Here is a 20997-nt window from a genome sequence, read left to right as displayed (position 1 = left end):
TAGTTTAGATAAAAAGATTCATTATTCAAGATAAGAGTAAGAAGAAGAGCACGCATCCCACGTTAGTCTCTATAAGTGAGTCTTCTTTTCTTGAACGATTAGGCTTTGGACAAAGGGAATCCCTAGGTGGCTTCCGATTATACCAATAACAAGAATAATGATAGAGAATATGATAGAGAATTGAGAAAAGGAAACAAGGGCATATATTTATTCATATATCAAATAATAGTTCAATACTCTATTTATAGAGTACTAAAGATTACAAATGATAGAGATAAGTTATGCTAATTAAATTCCCACTATAGATAAATGAGAAATGATAGAAACACATCACTGGGAGGACTATCATGTGAGTCATCTTCCTCCATCTCCATGATGTGAAGTTGTAATTTCTTGTGTACCCTACTATTCTCCATTGAGTAGGGTTCAACACAAAAATAACGAAGGTCTCTACGTTCTACTATGAACTCCGGTGGTAATTAGTGGTGTGTTGGTTTGGGTTTAGGGGCCGCATTGATTGAAGTGCTGGACCCAAGACTCCCCTATGGAATTTGGCCATCGAATTGCTTGAATTAGTTCCTTCATACGCCTTGGCCAAGGTAAAGGCATGTTGTAGAGACTTAGGTCGGAACATTCTTACCATCATCTGAATTTCTTTCTTTAATCCACCAAGGAAGCACCTTAGAATATGATCATCTGATAACTTCAATCTTGTAATGATTGAATTGAACTCTTCATGATAGGCATCAACTGAAGTCTTTTGTCGTAGACGCAACAACTCAACCATGGGATCATCACCAATTGCACCAAACCCCATGTTGTCATTGGAGAGGCCATGGGGCCCTTCTCCTCGAGATTGAGTAAGTAATTCCTGCATGGTGTCTTTCATAGAAAGAGTCAAGGTTTCCTTTTCGCGAGTTCCAGAAACCTATTATCCATCCTTTGGGAGATTCGATCTTCCATCTCCTTAATCGCTTGAGCGAAGTGTGTTGAATCTGCCATTGAAAGTACTGGAAGGTCCTAGCTGATACCAATTGATATGAATGATCGTGTGTAGAAGCGTCTAGGTCCTCTCGTAAGAGATTTCGAAGAACGATTAGGTTTTGGACAAAGGGAACCCCTAGGTGGCTTCCGATTATACCAATAACAAGAATAATGATAGAGAATCGAGAAAAGGAAACAAGGGCATATATTTATTCATATCTCAAATAATAGTTCAATACTCTATTTATAGAGTACTAAAGATTACAAATGATAGAGATAAGTTATGCTAATTAAATTCCCACTAAAGATAAATGATAAATGATAGAAACTACTAATTAAATCCCAACTAATTAAATCTCAATATCTAGTAATTAAATCTTAACAACCCAACAATAATATTAATAAAATCCCAAAACTTTAGGATATAACAGTTATCTTGACACCATTGTTGATGTCGGCATGAATGCGTTCTGAATATGACATTCTTGCGGAGAGAGAAAAAGAATTAGAAAATAAATATTTTCTTAAGGTTTGTTATGGAATTTCTCATCTTATTCTTTTTTTTTCATTATTATATTTCTCTTTTTTAGTTTTATGTTAGTAACAACAAATCAAAATTAGTGATTCACAAGAATGATGACCTTAATTTCCTTAAGCTATAGAGTTAACTTGACATCATTGTTGATGTGGGCATCGACGGGAGGATAAATGCGTTCCGAACATTCTTACAGAGAAGGAGGAAAAGGGATTAGAAAATAAATATTTTCTTAAGGTTTGTTACAAAGTTTCTCATCTTATTATTCTTTTTTTTTCATTATTATATTTCTCTATTTTAGTTTTATGTTAGTAACAATAAATTCACCATGATGACGTAATTACTTTAAGGTACATAGTTATCTTGACATTATTGTTGATGTGGGCATCTACGGATGAATGTGTTTTGAATACGACATTCTTGCGGATGGGAGGAAAAGAATTAAAAAATAAATATTTTTTAAGGTTTATTACGGAGTTTATCATGTTATTCTTTTTTTTTTGTTTTCATTATTATATTTCTCTTTTTTAGTTTTATGTTAGTAACAACAAATCAAAATTAGTTATGTTTATTGTGTTATAAATTTAAAATTGTTTAATATATTTTGTACTGTAACTTAAATATTAAAATAGTAGGTTAAATTTCATAAATGATGAGAAAAAAGTTTCTATCTTATTTTTACTTAATGATATTTAATATTTAAAAGATATGAATACTAATAATAATATACAATATAATAATAATAAAAAAAAAATGATGCACATACGTTTGTTTCCGCTAATTCTAATAATGTTGATCTCCATTTGACTTTTATAATTAAAGTATTACTAATAACCCAATTTTCATCGTAAAACTAGTTTCCATCATATCTACCTATCCTACTAGAAGAAAGTGCCCATCAATAGACTTGTTTGAGAAAAAAAAAACTCATACTATTAATTTTAAGTAACCAACCAACACCATATTACAAACAAGTCAATACAATATCAAAGAGTATAAAAACTATATCACATTAGTCACACAAAGGACAAATCACACGCAAATTCTTCCTCAATACCACGTTTTCTTCCCACATATATACTTTAGAAAACATCAAAACTACTCCTTTTTACTGGAATTTTATTTTATAATTTTGGAACTTGGAATCAGTGACTTTTCATATTATAGAATCTGAAAGTTAACATTATGATTTTGTGCATTAAGTTGTAGAATTTGAAATAAAGAAAATTATATGTGCATTCTAAATTGTAGAAATAAAAAAAAATAAATAAAAAAAATAAAAAATATATATATATATATATATATATATATATTCTAGATTGATACAACATACTACAAATTGATTTGAATAGATCATTTTAAACTGGTGAAATATCAATCTCCACGTAATTTTAATTTTATTATAGTAGGATTCCCTCTATTTTCATCGTAAAAGTAATAATGAAATTATACAAATAAACTCGTTTGTAAGATTCCACATGTCTTAGCAAATTGGACCCAATCAAGACCACTTTATACTTAAACTTAAGATTTCTTTTGACTAACATTAATATTGAGATAAACAGTTTAAAGATTCACTTCATAAACTATGTATTTTCATTGGCCAGTGTAGTTCATTTTAATGATACCAAATAAAGTATAGTGTTATTTGAGCCACGCTATTGATTTTTATTGGTCATGAGGTTTGTTCTTGTTACCAACTATGAATATAGACCAAAGTTTACACAATCAAGAATGAACAAACATCTTTCACAGCCACTTTGATAGTTGGAGGACAATTAGGGATATGATTCATGATGGTATCTCGTAATGAAACAAGATAAAATACAAACATCCAGTAAAACTTGCCGCCTTGCCAGTTTAAAATGTCTGGATGGGATACAATGTAAGGCACAAATTTCAAACCAAAGAAAAAAAAAAAAAAACTTCTTCAAAGCATCTTCATAACTCAAGGTATTCCACCTAACTAGAGTGAGAACCTTAAATATTCAACAAAAAACTAACTTTGTTCTCATACGTCTAGAAAAACTGAAAAAAAAACTTGTGGTGAATGTGAAAACCAAGATGCACGTAGGAACAAACTAGGAAACATTTATGAATAACATTTGATCTTTAGTGGTTTTAGAGTCATATGGATCCAAAGAACTGTTCCAGAGATGGAGCACTGAACACATTTGCAGCAGTTCTTTCGGCTTTATAAGGAGATACATGAAGTTGATACTTGATAAACCTCTGCAACATAATTCGTTGTTAATAGTTAGAGGATAAAATTAAGCATTGTGATACTGTAGCTTCAACAACAATAATGATAGTAACATATGTCAGTCTGAATTTGACTTGAGGGATAAAGTTGAGATGTATATAGCAACATACAGCTAATTGAGAGACAATTTCAGGATTTGAATCAATATGCCAGTCAGGTTCCAATTGCCTAACAAATGATGACCGTCCATTCTCTGTGCTGCAGAACAAAACCTGCATGAAGGTGGCAGAGATCAAAATAGAGTACATAAAAGTTATTAAGAAACGCAAGAGCAAGGTAGACAGTAAGCATTGAGTTCAATTCATGGAAACTGAAAGTATTCATAAGATATATACAGAAGACAATTGTGTTCTACAAATCTGGATTTGTCAATGTCTATTTGTTGCTATTAATTTATGCAACATTTGTCTCCCCCTTTTTCTTGATTGTTGATCAAGCATACATAATTTTTGAAGGGAGGGAGAAGAAACAGTCCCAGCCAATGGTTTCAGAAATTAGGGCTTCACGGACCTCTTAAGAAAACTAATAGCAACATATGACCCCGAAACATATTTTACCATCTATCTTTGGTATTCTCGACATTAATCAAAATTCTTCAGTGAAAAGATAAAAAACTAAATGTTCTCTCTCTAAGTGTACTCTTTAGATTAGCATAGATGTCCCTTAGAACATATCTGATCAAGATGTTTCTTAGAACATATCTGATCAAGATGTCTTCTGCAATACAAATTTTTTAATCATAGAGGAGATCTCTGTCTGATAATTTTAATACATTTTGAATAAAAATGAAATAGATACTCCCATATGGTCCATCAACATGTGTATTGTATACAAAAGGATGTTCACATAGTGAGAAATATTTGTTTGTATAAAAAACGGTTGAGACAGAGCCCAGAAATATCACAGCAAGAAAGTCATTAAGTTTTACAATGAAAAAAATAGTGTAACTGCTTCATGCTCGTTCTCATACCTTGTCCTTGACCAAACCACCTGAAGTGAATACCCCTGCTTCTTCCAATGCTACAAGAACTCTTTTCTGAAAAAATAGTCCATATATAAAGTGTTTAAACATTTTAACAATAAGACATACTACAAGGTGGCAGGAGAGCAATTAGAACTGAGAAAATTTAGTTTGCACCTAATACTAACATCAGTAAGATATGTACCATCTCAACAACTTAACATTAGCATGATGCCATGATGTAAATAAGAGTTAACCCCCACTTTAGTTTCTGCAAATGTAAGTCAGTCACTTTACCTTCTGACTTTAAAACCTCAAGTTAATTTTTTTTAAAAAAATCCTTCGCAAAAAGTAGTGTAAATTGCATTATTGTAGAAATAATAAATTATATTAATAACCACTGTGTGGACATTTTAAATGGTCTTCTAAAAAAAATATATAAGGACTAATAGCAGAAAATTACATTTCAATTTATAGGTAAAATAATCTTCATTTGACATTAAGGACTAAAATGAATCATGTTGCCCCAAGCAAACTATATAATATGGTTGCTCACTTTTACAAAATTGTTTGGTTGTGAAGAACATTTTGAGAAAGTAAGAAGGTTTTCAGCATGTAATGTGAAGTGTTAAGTAATTCCATTATATTCATCAGATAAGACACATTGCGGTACTGGTATAAGCTGACAAATGACGCACCTCACTTTCGTCGTCCAGAACTCGTTCCATGAGATATAAATCGCAAAATTTTGTTATTTCCAATAATACTTCTAGCACAGAGGATCTCACAGTGGCTTGTTTCTGGCAAGAAACAGAATGAATAACATCGGTATCTTTCTCTGCATTGATGTCATAAAACAAAAGTGTAAACAAAAGGGGCAAATTCATCACCTGCAGTTCCTCTGGAATACTTTCCTCGAGGATCACTCCAAGAAGACGGCAAGTTACCTACATAGTACATACACACATTGGCCTAACAGTTAGGAAGCATTAGTCACATGCCAACATCTAATAACTAACAACACTGGCGTGTAACAAATGTTCCTCATTTCATCACAAGTCAATCAAATTATAACAAAAAAATGTGGCACAAAGAATTTACGCAACATCTCTTATTCAGGTTTATCATATGAATAATAATAGTATATGACTATTAGCACCACCTATAATATAAACTTTTAAAATTTGGACTTATATGTTATAATTTGACCAAAATCTCTAGTTGATGTGAGATCTCCAACATAGACAAAATAAAGAACATAGAAATAAAATTTCCACATCAAAGTAAGCATAAGAAATAGCTTCTATTTCTAAATAGTTTTATTAACAACCTTCAATTTTAGATTAAATTAATGAGTATATATATATTTTGTGTTGCACTCAGTAAGGAGATTATCATCAATCATTGAACTTCAAAATTAAAATTGAAAGACTGTTGATAACTAACAATTCTCATTCTATCAACAAGAGATCTTTTTTTAGGAGCAATTTGATGTCATCACTAGCCCACCTCTACCTCAAGATAAACTGCAATTGAGAACCCCTTATGCAAATCTACAGCCATTTGATTATCAATCAAAGGGAAATTAGAAAGTCACGGGGCACACATTTAATAACAATGGCTAAAGCACTTGACGTCATCCTCTCATTCAGTTTCTGTTAAGTTTATGTAAGAATGAATAGCAATGAAAACAAGAACAATTTACAACAATCTTCCAAAACCGTTTTATTTCAGACTAAAAAGAACTTAAAAAAGTGATTGCCCAACCCGTGCAAATGTCATGCAAATCGAATCTGTAAAGTTATGACAGTTTTCATTATATTAAGATCTAAGTGGTTGTCCAAGATAGAGGTTTCTTATGATCACAAGAAACATTGTTTTCTATAAGTCCATAACAACAACAAACTGTGTATGGCCTCATTAGTCCACAATAATAACAGAAAAAACATCTTCCATTACCTTTCTTCCTTCACTCAACTTCTGCCTAACAATCTGCCCCAAGGTTGGCTGAAAAAGTTGAAGAAAAAGCAAGCTCAGAATTGCCAATCACCCTTGAAGCTACCAAACTCATCCAAAATGGAAAGCCAAAAAATCTACCTTGTCTGGCTGGAAGAACTCATCAACAACATTTTGTGTCCTTGAATCATCTGAGGGTGAACAAGCATCTGAAGGAACCACCGACAAATTCGAATGTGTAGTGACTCCAGGATTGCTAGAAGAAGCACCTTGCCGTTTTTGTTGCCTCCGTTGAGACCCGGAGGGAGCTCTCAACAGCCTCCATGTGAAAACAATTGCAACAGCAAGACCAGCAACTGCCCCAAAAGAGCGTATATCCTAATACCCAGCATAGTATTGCCAAAATCATTGGAACAGACATGTTCAAAACAAATGCCAAAACAACACTTTGATCATCTATAGCATACACCTTCACTGAAACAGATAAGTAGCACCAGAGAATAATCATCATTTTCATCTTCCCTACTCTATTTTTAAGCACCCGAAGCACCGATTTTAACAAACCTATTATGATGCATCAGAAGAAACTTCTTTTCTTTTCTTTTTCAATTTTGACAAAAACATAAAAACCATCCCTTTCTACCCACACCCAACAATAAATTAACTAGGTAAAAAAAACCTAGTTGAGTTTTATCACCAATAAATAAACTTTGAGAGCTAGAAATGAGAATTACACAAACCCGGATCACAATCATTCATTCAGCGATAAAGGGTCAAAGAGAGCACCCAAATCGAAACTTCAAACAGAGTGAATGAAAGAAAAAACAGGAACGAATAATTACGAATTAGGCAAGCGACAATTAGCAAAAAGATAAGATTTTAATATCAAATCAGATCCAATCGAAAGACGGGCCGATTAATGAATTTAAAAAAGAGTAAAATTGAGGTTAAAGCAAGGAAGCGAGTATAGAGAGAGAAAGGGAGAATAGAAATACGAGGTTGTGGAGAGAGACAGGGAAAAAATTGGAGATCTTGAAAGTGACATAAGCTCCGAAGCGTTTGATGAGGTGGATGAGCTCCTGTTTGGAGGAGTCACCGTTGCCGCCGGTAGCCATGGCTCGCCGTCGCCGGAATGCTGAAATCGGAGGGAAAGTTCAATTGCTGAGTGGCGATCAGTGTGAGGATTTTGCAGAGAAAAAAAGGAATGAACGTTCGAAAGCCAAACCCAAACAGATTATTTGTTTGCGTCAACGACCGCTATAAGCTGCCGTCAGAGCTTACCGATTTGCTCCAAATTTCTCAATTTAACGTTACGTTCTTTCGGGAAAATTACCAAATTTCATGCTCACATTTCTCATTTATTTATTGCAAATCAAATGCATTAAAAAATCAATTTAATTAAAGTCTTCCAGTTTTTTTTTTCTTGCGGCACAGTTTTTATTTATTGCACCACAGTTTTAATTTCTATTCAATGCAAGTAACTACATTTTATATGATCATTTGTGGATTTTTATAAGATTGATTTCAAAATTATTTGAAAGCTGTGTGTATAAACTAATTTTTTTAATTATTGGATAACTCGTGAAGCTCATTAATTTTCATTACATTTATAACTGTTTTTTAAACATCTATCGAATTATACGGTTTTTATGTAAGTATAACAATTATTTCCAGTCTTAAATAAGTCAATAAAAAATTGTATCTTAAAATAAAAATAATAATAAGTTTTAAAAGAATCAAATTTGACTCAATGAAAAAGTTGAATTATTAAAATACTTTAAAAAAATATAATTGTATATTTTTGTAGTGGTAAAACACTATCTGTTCATAAATTGTATGAACTATTTGCCGCTATAAATTTAATATTATATATATAATAGTTTATAATTGAAAAAAAAAACATAAGACACAAGAGTGTGTGAGTGAAACACCAGCAGAAACTGTTTAAATTTGTTTTCAAACTACAGCAGATTTATTTTCAAAGTCGAACATACAAAAAAGAAAAACTTTTGACAATAATTAGTTAATAAGGCGAAAGAAGACAAATATAAAAGCTTCCCATTTCACATAATACTTTTTTCTTTCAATGGGTTCGAGACACATGAAAACTTATAATATAATAAAAAATTATTTTATTTTTTAAAAGTGATATAATTAATTTTTTAGTGGCTACATTTCAGGTTAATATTTAATTTAATATAGTGATTTAAAAAAAAATTAATTTGGTCTCAGTGTTTTTTTAAAAAGGTTCAATATGATCCTTTGTTAAATTTCCACCAACAACTTAACTGTTGATGACGTGGCGCGCACAATGTTATTGGTTTGCATACATGAACTGAACAAAATTTTAGGATTTTGAAATTTGAGAAAGAAGATTGAGAGAGAGGGAGGCGGTGACGTCTATGGTGGTGGAACCAAGGGAGGTGAAGACAACTATGGTGGTTTCGCTCGTGTTTCACTCTCTCCATTTGTGATCGCAATCACCACCTGCAACCGTTTCGCTCGTCATCGTCGCACTCACTGCCGTCGGAGTAGTTGCCTTCACCGTTAGTGTCCACCGTCCCTCCCTCTCTTTTTTTAGTGGGGTGGAGTGATTGTTATTTGAAGAGTGAAAATGACTAACAAAACAAAATAGCATTTTAAACAATTTACATCATCATTTGCTAGTGAATTGGTTGATGATGAGATTTAGACATAGAAACCAACATATATTTTTCTTCCATTATTTTGTTAAGTTCCACCTCTGCCTCCACGTTCACCTCCACCTTCCTTTCCCTCAATCTTCTTTCTCCAATTTCGCTCAGCTCAAATCTTAAAATTTTGTTTAGTCCATGTGCAAACCAATGTCATCAATAGTTAACACCATTAGTGAAAACTAAACGGAAGAGACCAAATTAAACATATTTAAGAAACCTTATGACCAAATTGATTTTTTTTTAAAACCACTATATTAAATTGAATATTGATCCAAATATAGAGACCAAAGAGGTAATTATACCTTTAAAAGTAGATACCTTTCTTTTCCTTTTATTTATTTGGCGCAAAACTAAATTATTAGGGATGAAAATACTTATTCTCATACTTAGTCAATGTATAAATAATATAATTCTTTATATTATTATACTGTTACAGTAAATAGTATTTTACTTTGTACATTACATAAAAACATTTTTATTTTTTAATAAGTAAATATTTATATATGTTCAAATATAAATCATATTTTAAATTTATAATGAATAATATATAATGAAATATAAAAATAACTTTCACTTTTTATTCTCAACCTAAATTACATTCATTATATTCAAACTGACCTATTTAACTATACTCAAATTGCCTTTCTATGTCTAATTGATAGAGCAATAGCTGCACTCTTCAAATTATCTATTCTAATTTATAGTGTATGAGCAAATAATTTTAGTTTAATACTCATTCATGTCATAAATTAATTTGATATTTGAAATTCTGATTCAACTCAAATTCAATTTCAAGATATATTTTTCCGACCATTCAGCATCTTTTTAAACTGATTAAGAAATCCGATAGTAAAAACACTGGAACAACATACAAGAAATTACTAATTTGATCACAAATGATATTAGGTTTGAACTCTGTGTCAAAATGTACTGAACTTTCAATTATTTCAATCAGGAGAATGTTAGTATACCTTTTTCAACACAATTTTTTGTGTTAAGATTTAGGAAGTGAGAATCACTGAAATTTGTATTTTTCAATAATTTTCAGTTTTGTTGCGCATGATCATGATCTACTAGTTTCTTAAAGTTTTGTTCCAAATTAATCTAACTGGACTCAAAAGTAAGTAAACCCTATACAAGGATTGTTTCCTTTAAGGATTCCGTAAATTTGAATTAAGAATCTTTTGATAACATTTCACTTTCAAGAATAACAAGCTTTCTCTAGAAATGAAAAAGAGAGAAAATTTTTTGTTGTGAAAGCCAAGCCAAATTGATAGAGTTGGTAAGAATGATATCACGTAGTGTTTTTTTTTCTTTTGCAGGAGGCAGAAGGTATGAGAAGCTATGACATGGACATGAGATAGAAGAAACGAAATTGGGGCATGAATGATCAAATTACTGGGAGGTTGTGAAGAGGAAGGGAAGGACTAAGAAACAACCAGCGATGATGTCAGTGTAGAATTTGAGGTGGGGAAGTGCTTTGTTTATCTTCAACGGATATTTCAGCCTCGAGGTCTTCCATAGCCTTTGGTGTCAATGACTTTTCAATCTTCATGCCGGTGCCATTCACAGCCATCTCTTTTTCTAAGTGAAAGCAGTAGCTCTCAAAAACTCCAGAGCTCACAACAACTCTAAAATCCAACAGAAAGAGTAACTCTAACTCAAGCTTGTTCAATTCAGCATTGCTCACTCCTCCCACTCGAGCATAAACGGCGTTGTTATAATGTCTACAACTCACAAAAGCAAAGAATAAGGCACAATAATAGACAACCGGAATAAAGACAATAAAGCAATTGTCTAATTGTAGGGTTCATGAAAGTGTAAGCTATTAAAACTCATCTTCACTTTATTCAGCTGTGTTGCTCAACACCACATCTTATGAAAAATGCATAAGATCAAGGTTTTAATTTAAAGACTGTCTGATTTCGGCAGTGTTTATCTGTAATTTCTCACAATATGAAGAAACGCAACTTGAATGCAATTTAAAGCGTGGCATAAAATAAATGGTATTTGGAATTGTTCAAGAAGATTAGGCCATAATCATAAGAAAATGTGAGGAGGAAGAAATGGAGCAGGGACTCACTCATCATCCAGCATCTTGGAAGCGACCATGACACTGGTAACTAGCAGCCTGTGCACATTCAAGGATGTGACAAGGGAATCAGGATGTCTATGTGCTAACCTGTCTATATAGACATAGCCAACCACGAAACAGGAGGGGCTACAGTTAGTGTACTTGTATATCCTCTCCAAGTACTTAGGTATGCTTATGTTTGGTGCTCTTACGCCATGAAAAGTATTCAAGCTGTTACCAAGTCTTACTGAGCTACAGTTCAGTCCATCTAGCTGCTGGTTCAGAACATCCACAAGCTTTTCATTGCGAGCTAACAGCTTCTCTAACATGGAAGACAGGAGAAAGAGCACTCTGGGCAAGTTCAGCTCGGACAAGCTGGTTTCCGGCAGCAGCTGCCGACCATGGTTGCTGTTGTATCCACCTGCTGTTAACATTTAGGCCATTCTTGGTGGTTTCACCAAAGGTTGTTATACTTGGAGATGCCCATGGCTACTATTTGAGTGGTTAAAGACTAAAGGGGGCGTTAGTTGTAACCTGCTCGTTATCTAGTTTGGGGAACCACTCAGACTGTATGCCTGACGTGTGTGGCTCTACCACAAACGAAATATTAGGATTGCGATTGAAAGTTTAGCATCCTTTACCTTGTAAATCTCGAGCCACTAATATTCTTAATCGGGGGTCCCCACCCCACCCTTGAGTTGTCACAGGATAAAAACAAGGCATGCACGAGAATACAGTCTGGCAACGCAAACTTTACTCGCTTGGTTCGCGTGAAAACAAAACTGGAGGTAGATCTTCGTACGCCACAAATACTAGGCCCCTGTGAAGGAACTTTTAGAAGCATAAATGTCGAAGCAGTGACCGAATAATGTTAATTCAGCTACTTCATAATAGTTACATGATAGCTACCGGCCAAAAGGCACGGGCAAAATCATGTTTTGCTAGTGTTGGATTGTAGAGTCGGTTAAGGATCCATGATGCAGCCGACTTTTAATCCAGAGAGACCACTAATAATACTACTATGTATTTAAGGATTGTTGCTTTGCCGTTTTACGATATCAGATTTTCTTTTGCACCCTTACGAACACCCGACATATACTGGCCCATAAATAAACGATGCTATTAACCAGAAGTCTTGCTATACGTGATAAAACAGTTGTAGTATGGAATAAGATATTGCTGGAGCACAGTAAGAATAAACTTTTTTTTTTCTTTTTTGTGAACAAAGAATGACATTTAATACCGAGGGGTAGCCAAGCCAGTGGAATCATAAGGAATGGAGATCCCCCTATCATCAAAATATTTGAAATATACCTTGTATGATACTGCCAAAGTATTAGGCATCATATTCTATCTAGTCTATACACTGTAGTTAATGGAATGAAGTAATTTCTCTTCATCGTTTGGGATTTCTTTGGGTGAGAGATACGGGTGTGATTTGGAATTCATCTTGTTCCACTCATTTTCAACACGGAAGAAGATCCACTGGAAGCGGCGGAAAATCTCCAAAGCAGCAATTATGAACACGGTGAGGTAATTATGACGAAGATGGGCAGACAGCTTATATGTCCACGTGCAACGCAAAATCAAATTGCTTCCAATCACCCAAAAGTAAACCTGTATGTATATGTAAACAACTTCAGCACATTGAGAAAACAATCTGTTCTTTGTTTCGGTTCTCCACTCTTACTCTTACATAAATTCAGTAAACTGGCTAGAATCACATTGATAAGATTATACGCATATGAAGAATTATCATTAGTGGTTGAATAGATATTTCCTACAAGAACGGATGGCTTATTGTGAAATGAGGATTCCATGGCCTATTTAAAACTTTATAACTGCAAAATCATTTTTATCTTCTTATTTTCGTGCTCTGTAATACATACTTGATCTCTTCATACACAACATTTTTTTCTTGACAGCCCCGAGTCCCATGAATGTTAATATTTTGATCTCTTTAAATTCATTTTTGTGTAACTCCGGTCCCACTGTTTACCTTGAAAAAGCAATATAACGACAAATTCCAAGGGAAAAAGTACTGCTGAACTCAAGCTATTCTCATACAACAAGACTTACCCATCTCCTTCCGTGTAACATATGTGAGAACAGATGTGGCTTGTTAAACTTGAATATTCGAGTGAAGCCACTGTCAAAAGAGAAAGCAAAAATTAGATCATAGAAAGTCAAACGACAATCATCAGATCCAGACAAACTCACTTCCGGAAAAATAATAATTTCTTCTATTCCTTAAGGTGTTTTGGCTAAGATATAAAAACATTACTGACAGTAGAATCTACATCTCTACAGTTAGAAGCTTAACTCAAAAGATACTATTAAAAGTGCATATAGTAGGACAAACACTGGCATACCTTAGGTCCCAATCTCGATTTACATCCCAGTAGAAGGAGTATGACGAGTTCAAAACACCTGAGAGAAGCCAGAGAGGCCTATAAAAGTTTGTCCACCTCTCAGGGAAGACGTGATATTTAAGGGCTGAGAGAAAAATCACTGGCACTGCAGTCGAATATTTGAGAGCTGAAACCATAACCGAAAGAAATAAATATCAGTGCAAGACAATAAAACCATCTATTTGAAAAACATGATAAGTTGTTCATTCATAATTAAAGAATTTCATCTTCAATGTAAAAAGATATAAAACCAGCTAAAAACATACAAACTGCAGAATGATTATAAACAAAATCAGAAAAAATAAATTAACAGGACTTTTCAAATTTTTTACATAATCACATTCTCAATATAATATAAAATCATGAAAATTGAATTATAAAATATGACCATGTAAGGACGAGAAGTCTTAAAATTTCATCTTACAAACAGCACAAAAAAGCAAAATACAGAGAGTCATTAGTCCTTGACATGAATATTTTATGCTTCCTTCTGTTTCTTCTTTTGATAAGAATAGAACAATTTTGAAAAATCATAACAAAATCTATATGTCACATCAAGAAAACTCAGCAAAAATGTCCCATTCTATATTATGTTACACGCAACAACCTATAATCAAATTATGAGAATCAATGCATCATATTGGGTTAAAAAAAAGCAAGCTTGAAGACTTTAAAGCTATGTAGCATAGACACTAACACGGACACAGAGATACATATAATTTCTAAAATGTAGGATACGGGGACACGAATCTATATATTATATAATTATGAATTATATAAATTGACAATAAAAATTTATGTGTACAAATATGTTTCAGTTTTTTTTATAGTAGAAAGATGTTTCTCATGGCTAATTCAAAAGGATTTGTTCCTTATTTTTATAATCGTAATAAAATTTTATACAATAAGTTTGATTTTTTAGAAAATTAATGTATTTCTCTTTTTTAAAATTGTGTTAGAACCGTGTTAGTTTTTGAATTAGACAATTCACCGATACGTGTCATACAAATGTTGTACGAGTGTCGGTGTCCGATACGTATGTCCGACACGAACACACCATTTAAGAGGCGTGTTCGAGCCTCATAGTTTAAAGTACAGTTGAAAGACTATTTCATGTGCAAAAGATGATTTCAATATAACAAAAATGTCCTAAGTTCACCAAGCAAGTTTTTATTAGCTTAAAACATATATAACATCACATTTCAATGACACAAAATGAGATATTAGAAATTATTAAAACAGTATATTAAGAAAATTTCAAACAATATGCTCATGAAAGTTGACATAGTGACATTGCATTTAAGTCACTAAATAATTGTTAGAACTCTCACATCAACTAGAGATAAGACCAATTTACATTATATAAATGTGGGCAATCCTCACCTTAAAAGTTGGTTTTGTGAGAATGGATTAGACTTAAACTCACTTTCTAATATGATATCAGAGATTATCCAAACAAGGCTTGTTGGCCTTAACGTGTCACCCGCGATAGGGTTACTGTTGGACCACCCACAAATATCTAATTCCACACATGAGATGTCATGTATCAACATACGAGGGGTTGTGTTAGAGATCCCACATTGACCAGAGATAAGACCAATTTACGGTATATAAGTGGAGACAATCCTCATTTTACAAGTCGGTTTTGTGAGGATAAGTTAAACTTAAACTCACTTTCTAATAATAATATTGGTAATAAGAAATGGAGTCCTAAACACTTGGAACCAAAGCATAAAATAAATCAATGGAAACATTCCCTGTATCTTAAACTATGTCTGATACAATTTTGACAATTGACACAATCATACGTTTGTGATAAAATACCAAACAGGAAAAAAATGTTCTATATTACAGAAACTTTCAAAATTTAGAGGATCACGGAAATAATAAGTTCTAAAAACACAGAATTCTTACCATTCAGAAGACTAGTTTTCTCTCCAGTATCTTTGTACTGACGGAGGCATTGGTTTAAGCGGAAAAGATAAGGCAAAACAAGAACCAAAGGGATTGCAACAGAGTGGCTGCCACAAACAGAATCAGCTTCCAACCAAGCAATCGTGGCAACCTACAAAAAAAATAAAATAATGCCATCCTATGTTGACAAATGAAGCATCGACAGAAAGAAAAAACTAAATATACAAGTCGAAAAAACTATTTGTTAAAAAATAAGCTCCAGTGGAACAGAGAACAGTGAGTACCATCAAAATTGTAACCAAGTTCCAAATCTCAATATTACAAAAATCAAATATAATTTGTTTTGAATGAAATCAAGGAAACTTATCATAAATAAAAATGAATTCATCATACACGTGAACTTTATCAAGTTCTGTAATAGTCAGAATGGGATACTGAAGTTGCTAAAATAACATAAAAAAAATAAACTCTTAAACCAAGAATAGAAGACCTTAAAAGCAAATGTTCAGAATCAAACCTGTTGATGGACCATTCTACATACTGAACGCTCCAAATCAGAAAACACCTGCATAAAATTACAACCATAATCAAAATAAAATAGTTATGCATTACTAGAAACTAAAATTTAGATCAACAGATTATGTCAATTCTAAACTCTCAGGTTGTGTCAGTGTTGAACCTCTGTATCCATAAAAATAAAAATAAGTAAATGCAGGCGAAAGCATATAGCTTCAAATCTCTAAATGAAATAGACTAGGCTCAAAACCTAATGATAAAGATTAACAAGGAAGAGGAGGACAAAGGCCTTTCTACTAGAAATATAATATTGAAAAGGAAGCAAACCTTTGCCATGGAAGTTAAGATATCGGCCAAGAAAAAATCTGCAAATGATATCGCCTGTTTTAATGAAAAGACAAAACAGTTAGATCATATTCAAGCATAGTTCCAAGTTCCAACAGTATGTTAAAAGCATCAATTCATAAGGTACAGAGTAAAGCAAGAGCAAGGTTTAGGCTCAAATATCAAGTCTTAAGACTCTCAGTAAATAAAGAACAAGAATAATTTTCTTCTATGCATCAAAGTTAAACAGTGTAACAGTTCACATATCTTAAAGGAATGTTCAACATGAAGCCTCTTTGAGGGTTTTACTTGTGCACATGCACATAGTATGTTGATGGATGCACCTATCGAGACAAAGGCTGCGATAAGAAGGTTATCAATTGTGTTTATTAGACTTGGAACAGCATGTCAGCATCTATTCTATGGCTCCAACATGTTTTTTACAGGTACCAAACAAGAGGGAAGTTATATGAGTACTTATGTAACTTTCATGAAAACTGAATGTAGAGAAGCAAGTGAATATATGACTCTAGCGATCTATGTTAGAGGTTTATATATCCTGCCCCCTCATGCATATCATAAATATAAGCCAGATGCTAGAAATTTCTACTATTTGGAGAGTAATACCGTAAGAACTTACTAACACAATATATCCAAATAAGAGTGAACTTGCCTGAAATGGAAAAACTATTCTCCCAAGTGTCCTTAAGAAGAAATATCTAGATGAAAAATAAAAGATATCAAAGGGGAATATCAAAACCATTATAGCGGCAGCATATAAGAGCACCTGCAGAATAGTAAAAGGAAATTTAAAAAAATAACTTCCAGCAAGATAAAAAAAGGAAGCACAAAATAGAATTAAATGTCCATCAGTCATTTATATTGCAACAAATAAAAATATGTATTTATAAGTTATTTTCTGTATGATGATTGACCTGAGCTTACTGAGTTACTGATATTGAGTATGCTTTTTATTAACAAATGATTGAAACTGAGTTTACTTTTTCAGACTGAACAGCTCAGGTGATTTCAAACAAGCACAAACTAAATCAATATTGAATTTAAACAAAGAAATATGCTAAGTAACCATTTTGAAGGTATTTAAATAAAAACATCCAATATGATGCTAAAAATATTACCCAATATTTCTCCCTTCCTTGCTCCCACCACAAGAAAAAGAAACAGATATAATAGAGCTTTTAATACCATGATTAACAATAAGTAGATCTTTTTATGTCCAAACCTAATGTATACAAGAACAATAAAACTTTATCCCACTACGCAAGATTGGGTACATAGATCGCACAACACCATTCCTACATAATAACTTTTTGTTTCTCACTCTCTTCACTAAACTAGGGTCCTAGTCCACTCTAATAATATTAACTTATAAATAAATGATTAAAATTGTCTCCCAGTAACATGATCAGTAATCATTTGCAAAAGATATTTTGCAGGCAATGTACAACTTTATTAGATTGGTTCATCATAAACTTTTTGTTCAACAAAAGGCAAAAAGAAAATGCAAGCGAATAAAACACTTACAATATGAATTACAATATAAAGTGTTCGGTTCAGCTAACTTTAAAGAAATAATTGCATATATTTGCTTATTTTGCAAGATTTCCAAGGAAGCTTTTGAAAAATTATTTACCCAAACCTAAGTGTTACCTAACATGAACCAAATTCCAAAAAAAGTGATATCCAAGCAAACAAGCATAATAACTGACGAGTGGATGCATCTATTACACTGGTTGTGATGCAGCATATGAGACTTCTCCTTGAGAATAAAGATATATATATGCTGTCATACTGGTTGGAACAATAATTGTCATCCATGTAGCACACTGCAATAATCAATAGGAAAAACATGATTTCAGTCAATCATTCAAGAGTAATTATTGACAATAAGGAAATGAAGAGTTAGTGTAAAGAGAGAAAAATGAAATATTAGTGAAATGGATGACAACGTGGATATGTCCCAATTTAGAAATATAATAACAATAATTGAAGGCAAAACCAAGCAGACTAAAGTAAAAATTATAGAGTAATAAAAACAATTTTTTTTGAAGTATAATTAGTACACAGATCAATCATTCCAATCCTATATTTATTCCACAGAAATGAGCGCTCCTTAGTTTGGAAAAAATATGGAACAACTAATAAAATATACAATTTTATCCCACAGGGAACCCTATTCCCTCCGGTCAAAATTGTCATTCTTTGCAAACCGGAAGAGTTCAGTTTTTGTCCTTTCCTTATTTAACTTTACTAGTTATAAAATTATAGTTACGATTCTACTCAATGCTTATTTCAAGTACTAAACTTGAAAACAGAATGAACAAGAATGACATACAAGAACATTCTTGAGCAAACCAAATATTCGAATAGAGATAGTGCTATACTATTGTTCCCAGCAAGTCATGACACTACCAATTTTATTCTCCTTGAATCAGACAAAATGCTGATTTTATGTGCCAAACAAGACAGGTCAAAGTGGTGAGTTGATACCTTCCATATTTCTCTATGGGTCAGATGATTTTGATCAAGATCAAATATTTTTGGATAATTGACTCCACCTTGAGCAAAAAACCATAAGTTGATTCCCCACAGCCAAACCATCAAAGTCTGAAACATAACAAATAGATAAGACACATGATACAACAAATGTATATGCAAATGGGTGACTCCATGCAATCACACAGAGACAGTGTGTTGGGTTGGGGGGGGGGGGGGGGGGGGGGCGGGGGGGAACTAACCGCTAGAAGAAGAGGGTTAAAATACAAAAATGCTTCATAAAGGAACAAATCCCGCTTGTCTGCACTCATTATCATGACAGAATCCCATCCAATCTGCAATTTCCAACATGGCAAATAAGATTGTGGAAATATGATGAAATACTTGAGGACAGGGCACACAATCTCAATCTCAAACCACAACACACAGGAGTTGAGTAGAAACATTGCAGAGACAAATACCACTGACCTTGCCACAGATGAAGCCCCAAATGAGGAACAATAGCACCTACAGACATCTCAATTGCATTATTGAAGAAAGAAAGTAAAAGGAAAAATAAATGTAAAGAAGTAACACAGTAGGAGGACACACGGCTAGGTCAAAAGTCACATTGCAGCTTATTATGTCATTCTGTATTCAAATAAATAATGTCAACTACCACATATTTTTCTCCCGGAAGGAATCAAACATAATTGCATTCCATCATCAAGTCAAAACAAATTTTGCGTTTATTAAAATGACAACATTAAACACATTCTAAATTATTAATTAAAAACTAACACAAAGTTCCGAACACTTTCTGAAAGGCAAAGCAATGTAAGAACCTTGAATCTCCACAACAAGGCCGGTGATGGCATCATTGAAGCAGCACCCACAGCTGTCACGCTACCCTTTGAATCATCTGCCTCCACGGGATGCAATAAACCTTCCTCGCTGCCATTCTCCCCCTCGTGTTCATCTGAGGACAGCACCGACTAGAAGTTATATGGTATTCATAGAACACCAAACCAACACAAGGAAAAACTTAAAACAACAACAGCTGCTGTTAAGGGACTTATAATTGAAGTTACCGAGATCATAAACAACTGGTCTACTCCCAGACTTGCGTAAGTGTGTACTATTAGCAGGAACTGCAACACCTCCAAACATAGATGAAAAGAAAACACAAACAACTACGCTCTTGTACCTGCACCCCTCCTCCAATTCCCCTAATAATCTGTCAACATGCGAAATTTGAAAATTAATTAATTAATAAACTAAGTAACTAATTAATTTGTGCACTTTACCAAATCCAAACTGAACTAATTAAACAAATCAACACTGCTAGTGACACAAAGCATAGCCTAAATTAACATAGGTTCATCTACCACGATTCATGCACGAGCTACATTGTTAAATTTCAGAAATCGGAAACGAAAACAATTTTTCAGCTAATCGAAGAATGAATTGAGCGTGAGAATGTCGATCCAAAGAAGTGGAAAGCCGAACCGAATCGAATCGAAAGGAGGCGTTAGTTGGAGGATGAATTGAAGTGTCCGCGTGATTACTTGCGTGGTTGTGTAGCTCGCTATTTCACATGGCGGAAAGAGGGTTTAGATTGCGAAGAACAAACCAAACGCGTAATATTTGAACAGTCACGGAAGAAGACCGGTATTTTGAACTTTGGTAATTACTCTACAAATCACTTGTAATGTGGAATAATTTTTATCGGAATTTTTGTCTTAATATATTTTTAAATGTTTATTTTTATTATATATACTTTAAAAATTATCCTTTTTATTTATTTTTATATATTTTCTTCAATTAAGTATTTAATCTTGGTATTTAATTTAAACATAGTCGTGTA

The 20997-nt window shown here is 33.1% G+C and overlaps 3 protein-coding genes across 7 annotated transcripts; all 3 read right to left on the bottom strand.

Annotated features, from left to right (window-relative positions):
* Positions 1–3254: 3254 nt before the first annotated feature.
* Positions 3255–8088, bottom strand: LOC137835537 (peroxisome biogenesis protein 22). 4 transcript variants are annotated; one of them, XM_068644084.1, is made up of 9 exons: positions 7981–8088; positions 7695–7834; positions 6841–7077; positions 6703–6750; positions 5634–5690; positions 5442–5543; positions 4753–4818; positions 3893–3994; positions 3255–3751 (listed from the first exon to the last, which is right to left on the bottom strand). In XM_068644084.1, the coding sequence occupies exons 2-9, from the start codon at positions 7812–7814 to the stop codon at positions 3647–3649; spliced, it is 837 nt and encodes a 278-aa protein (XP_068500185.1). In that variant the 5' UTR covers positions 7815–7834; positions 7981–8088; the 3' UTR covers positions 3255–3646. The 4 variants fall into 4 exon arrangements, with proteins under 4 accessions (XP_068500185.1, XP_068500186.1, XP_068500184.1 ...); XM_068644085.1 differs by having other exon boundaries at positions 7925–8041; XM_068644083.1 differs by lacking the exon at positions 7981–8088 and having other exon boundaries at positions 7695–7978.
* Positions 8089–10516: 2428 nt separating this feature from the next.
* Positions 10517–12104, bottom strand: LOC137835536 (cyclin-U1-1). Its single transcript, XM_068644082.1, has 2 exons — positions 11479–12104; positions 10517–11122 (listed from the first exon to the last, which is right to left on the bottom strand). Exons 1-2 carry the CDS (start codon positions 11901–11903, stop codon positions 10846–10848), a joined length of 702 nt encoding a protein of 233 aa, XP_068500183.1. The 5' UTR covers positions 11904–12104; the 3' UTR covers positions 10517–10845.
* Positions 12105–12657: 553 nt separating this feature from the next.
* Positions 12658–20850, bottom strand: LOC137835535 (uncharacterized). 2 transcript variants are annotated; one of them, XM_068644080.1, is made up of 14 exons: positions 20640–20850; positions 20222–20367; positions 19976–20109; positions 19620–19658; positions 19394–19486; positions 19146–19262; positions 18386–18481; positions 17308–17421; positions 16638–16691; positions 16312–16359; positions 15795–15945; positions 13842–14007; positions 13549–13618; positions 12658–13086 (listed from the first exon to the last, which is right to left on the bottom strand). In XM_068644080.1, exons 2-14 carry the CDS (start codon positions 20298–20300, stop codon positions 12829–12831), a joined length of 1419 nt encoding a protein of 472 aa, XP_068500181.1. In that variant the 5' UTR covers positions 20301–20367; positions 20640–20850; the 3' UTR covers positions 12658–12828. The 2 variants fall into 2 exon arrangements, with proteins under 2 accessions (XP_068500181.1, XP_068500182.1); XM_068644081.1 differs by having other exon boundaries at positions 20519–20815.
* Positions 20851–20997: the final 147 nt, after the last annotated feature.

This window comes from Phaseolus vulgaris, chromosome 5 (genome assembly GCF_000499845.2).
Source record: "Phaseolus vulgaris cultivar G19833 chromosome 5, P. vulgaris v2.0, whole genome shotgun sequence".
NCBI classification, from domain to species: Eukaryota; Viridiplantae; Streptophyta; class Magnoliopsida; order Fabales; family Fabaceae; genus Phaseolus; species Phaseolus vulgaris.
This window is presented reverse-complemented; position numbering and strand designations above follow the sequence as displayed.

Excerpts from the sequence above, each read along its gene's own strand:
- LOC137835535 (XM_068644080.1), bottom strand. The coding sequence starts at position 20,300 with ATGTTTGGAGGTGTTGCAGTTCCTGCTAATAGTACACACTTACGCAAG. Across the intron at positions 19,487-19,619 it reads GGGGCTTCATCTGTGGCAAG|ATTGGATGGGATTCTGTCAT; the intron begins GTCAGTGGTATT and ends TGGAAATTGCAG. Across the intron at positions 14,008-15,794 it reads GAAAACTAGTCTTCTGAATG|CTCTCAAATATTCGACTGCA; the intron begins GTAAGAATTCTG and ends TTATGGTTTCAG.
- LOC137835537 (XM_068644084.1), bottom strand. The coding sequence starts at position 7,814 with ATGGCTACCGGCGGCAACGGTGACTCCTCCAAACAGGAGCTCATCCAC. Across the intron at positions 5,691-6,702 it reads AGTTGAGTGAAGGAAGAAAG|GTAACTTGCCGTCTTCTTGG; the intron begins GTAATGGAAGAT and ends TGTACTATGTAG. Across the intron at positions 4,819-5,441 it reads TTCTGGACGACGAAAGTGAG|AAAAGAGTTCTTGTAGCATT; the intron begins GTGCGTCATTTG and ends CTATTTTTTCAG.
- LOC137835536 (XM_068644082.1), bottom strand. The coding sequence starts at position 11,903 with ATGTTAACAGCAGGTGGATACAACAGCAACCATGGTCGGCAGCTGCTG. Across the intron at positions 11,123-11,478 it reads TCCAAGATGCTGGATGATGA|ACATTATAACAACGCCGTTT; the intron begins GTGAGTCCCTGC and ends TGTGAGTTGTAG.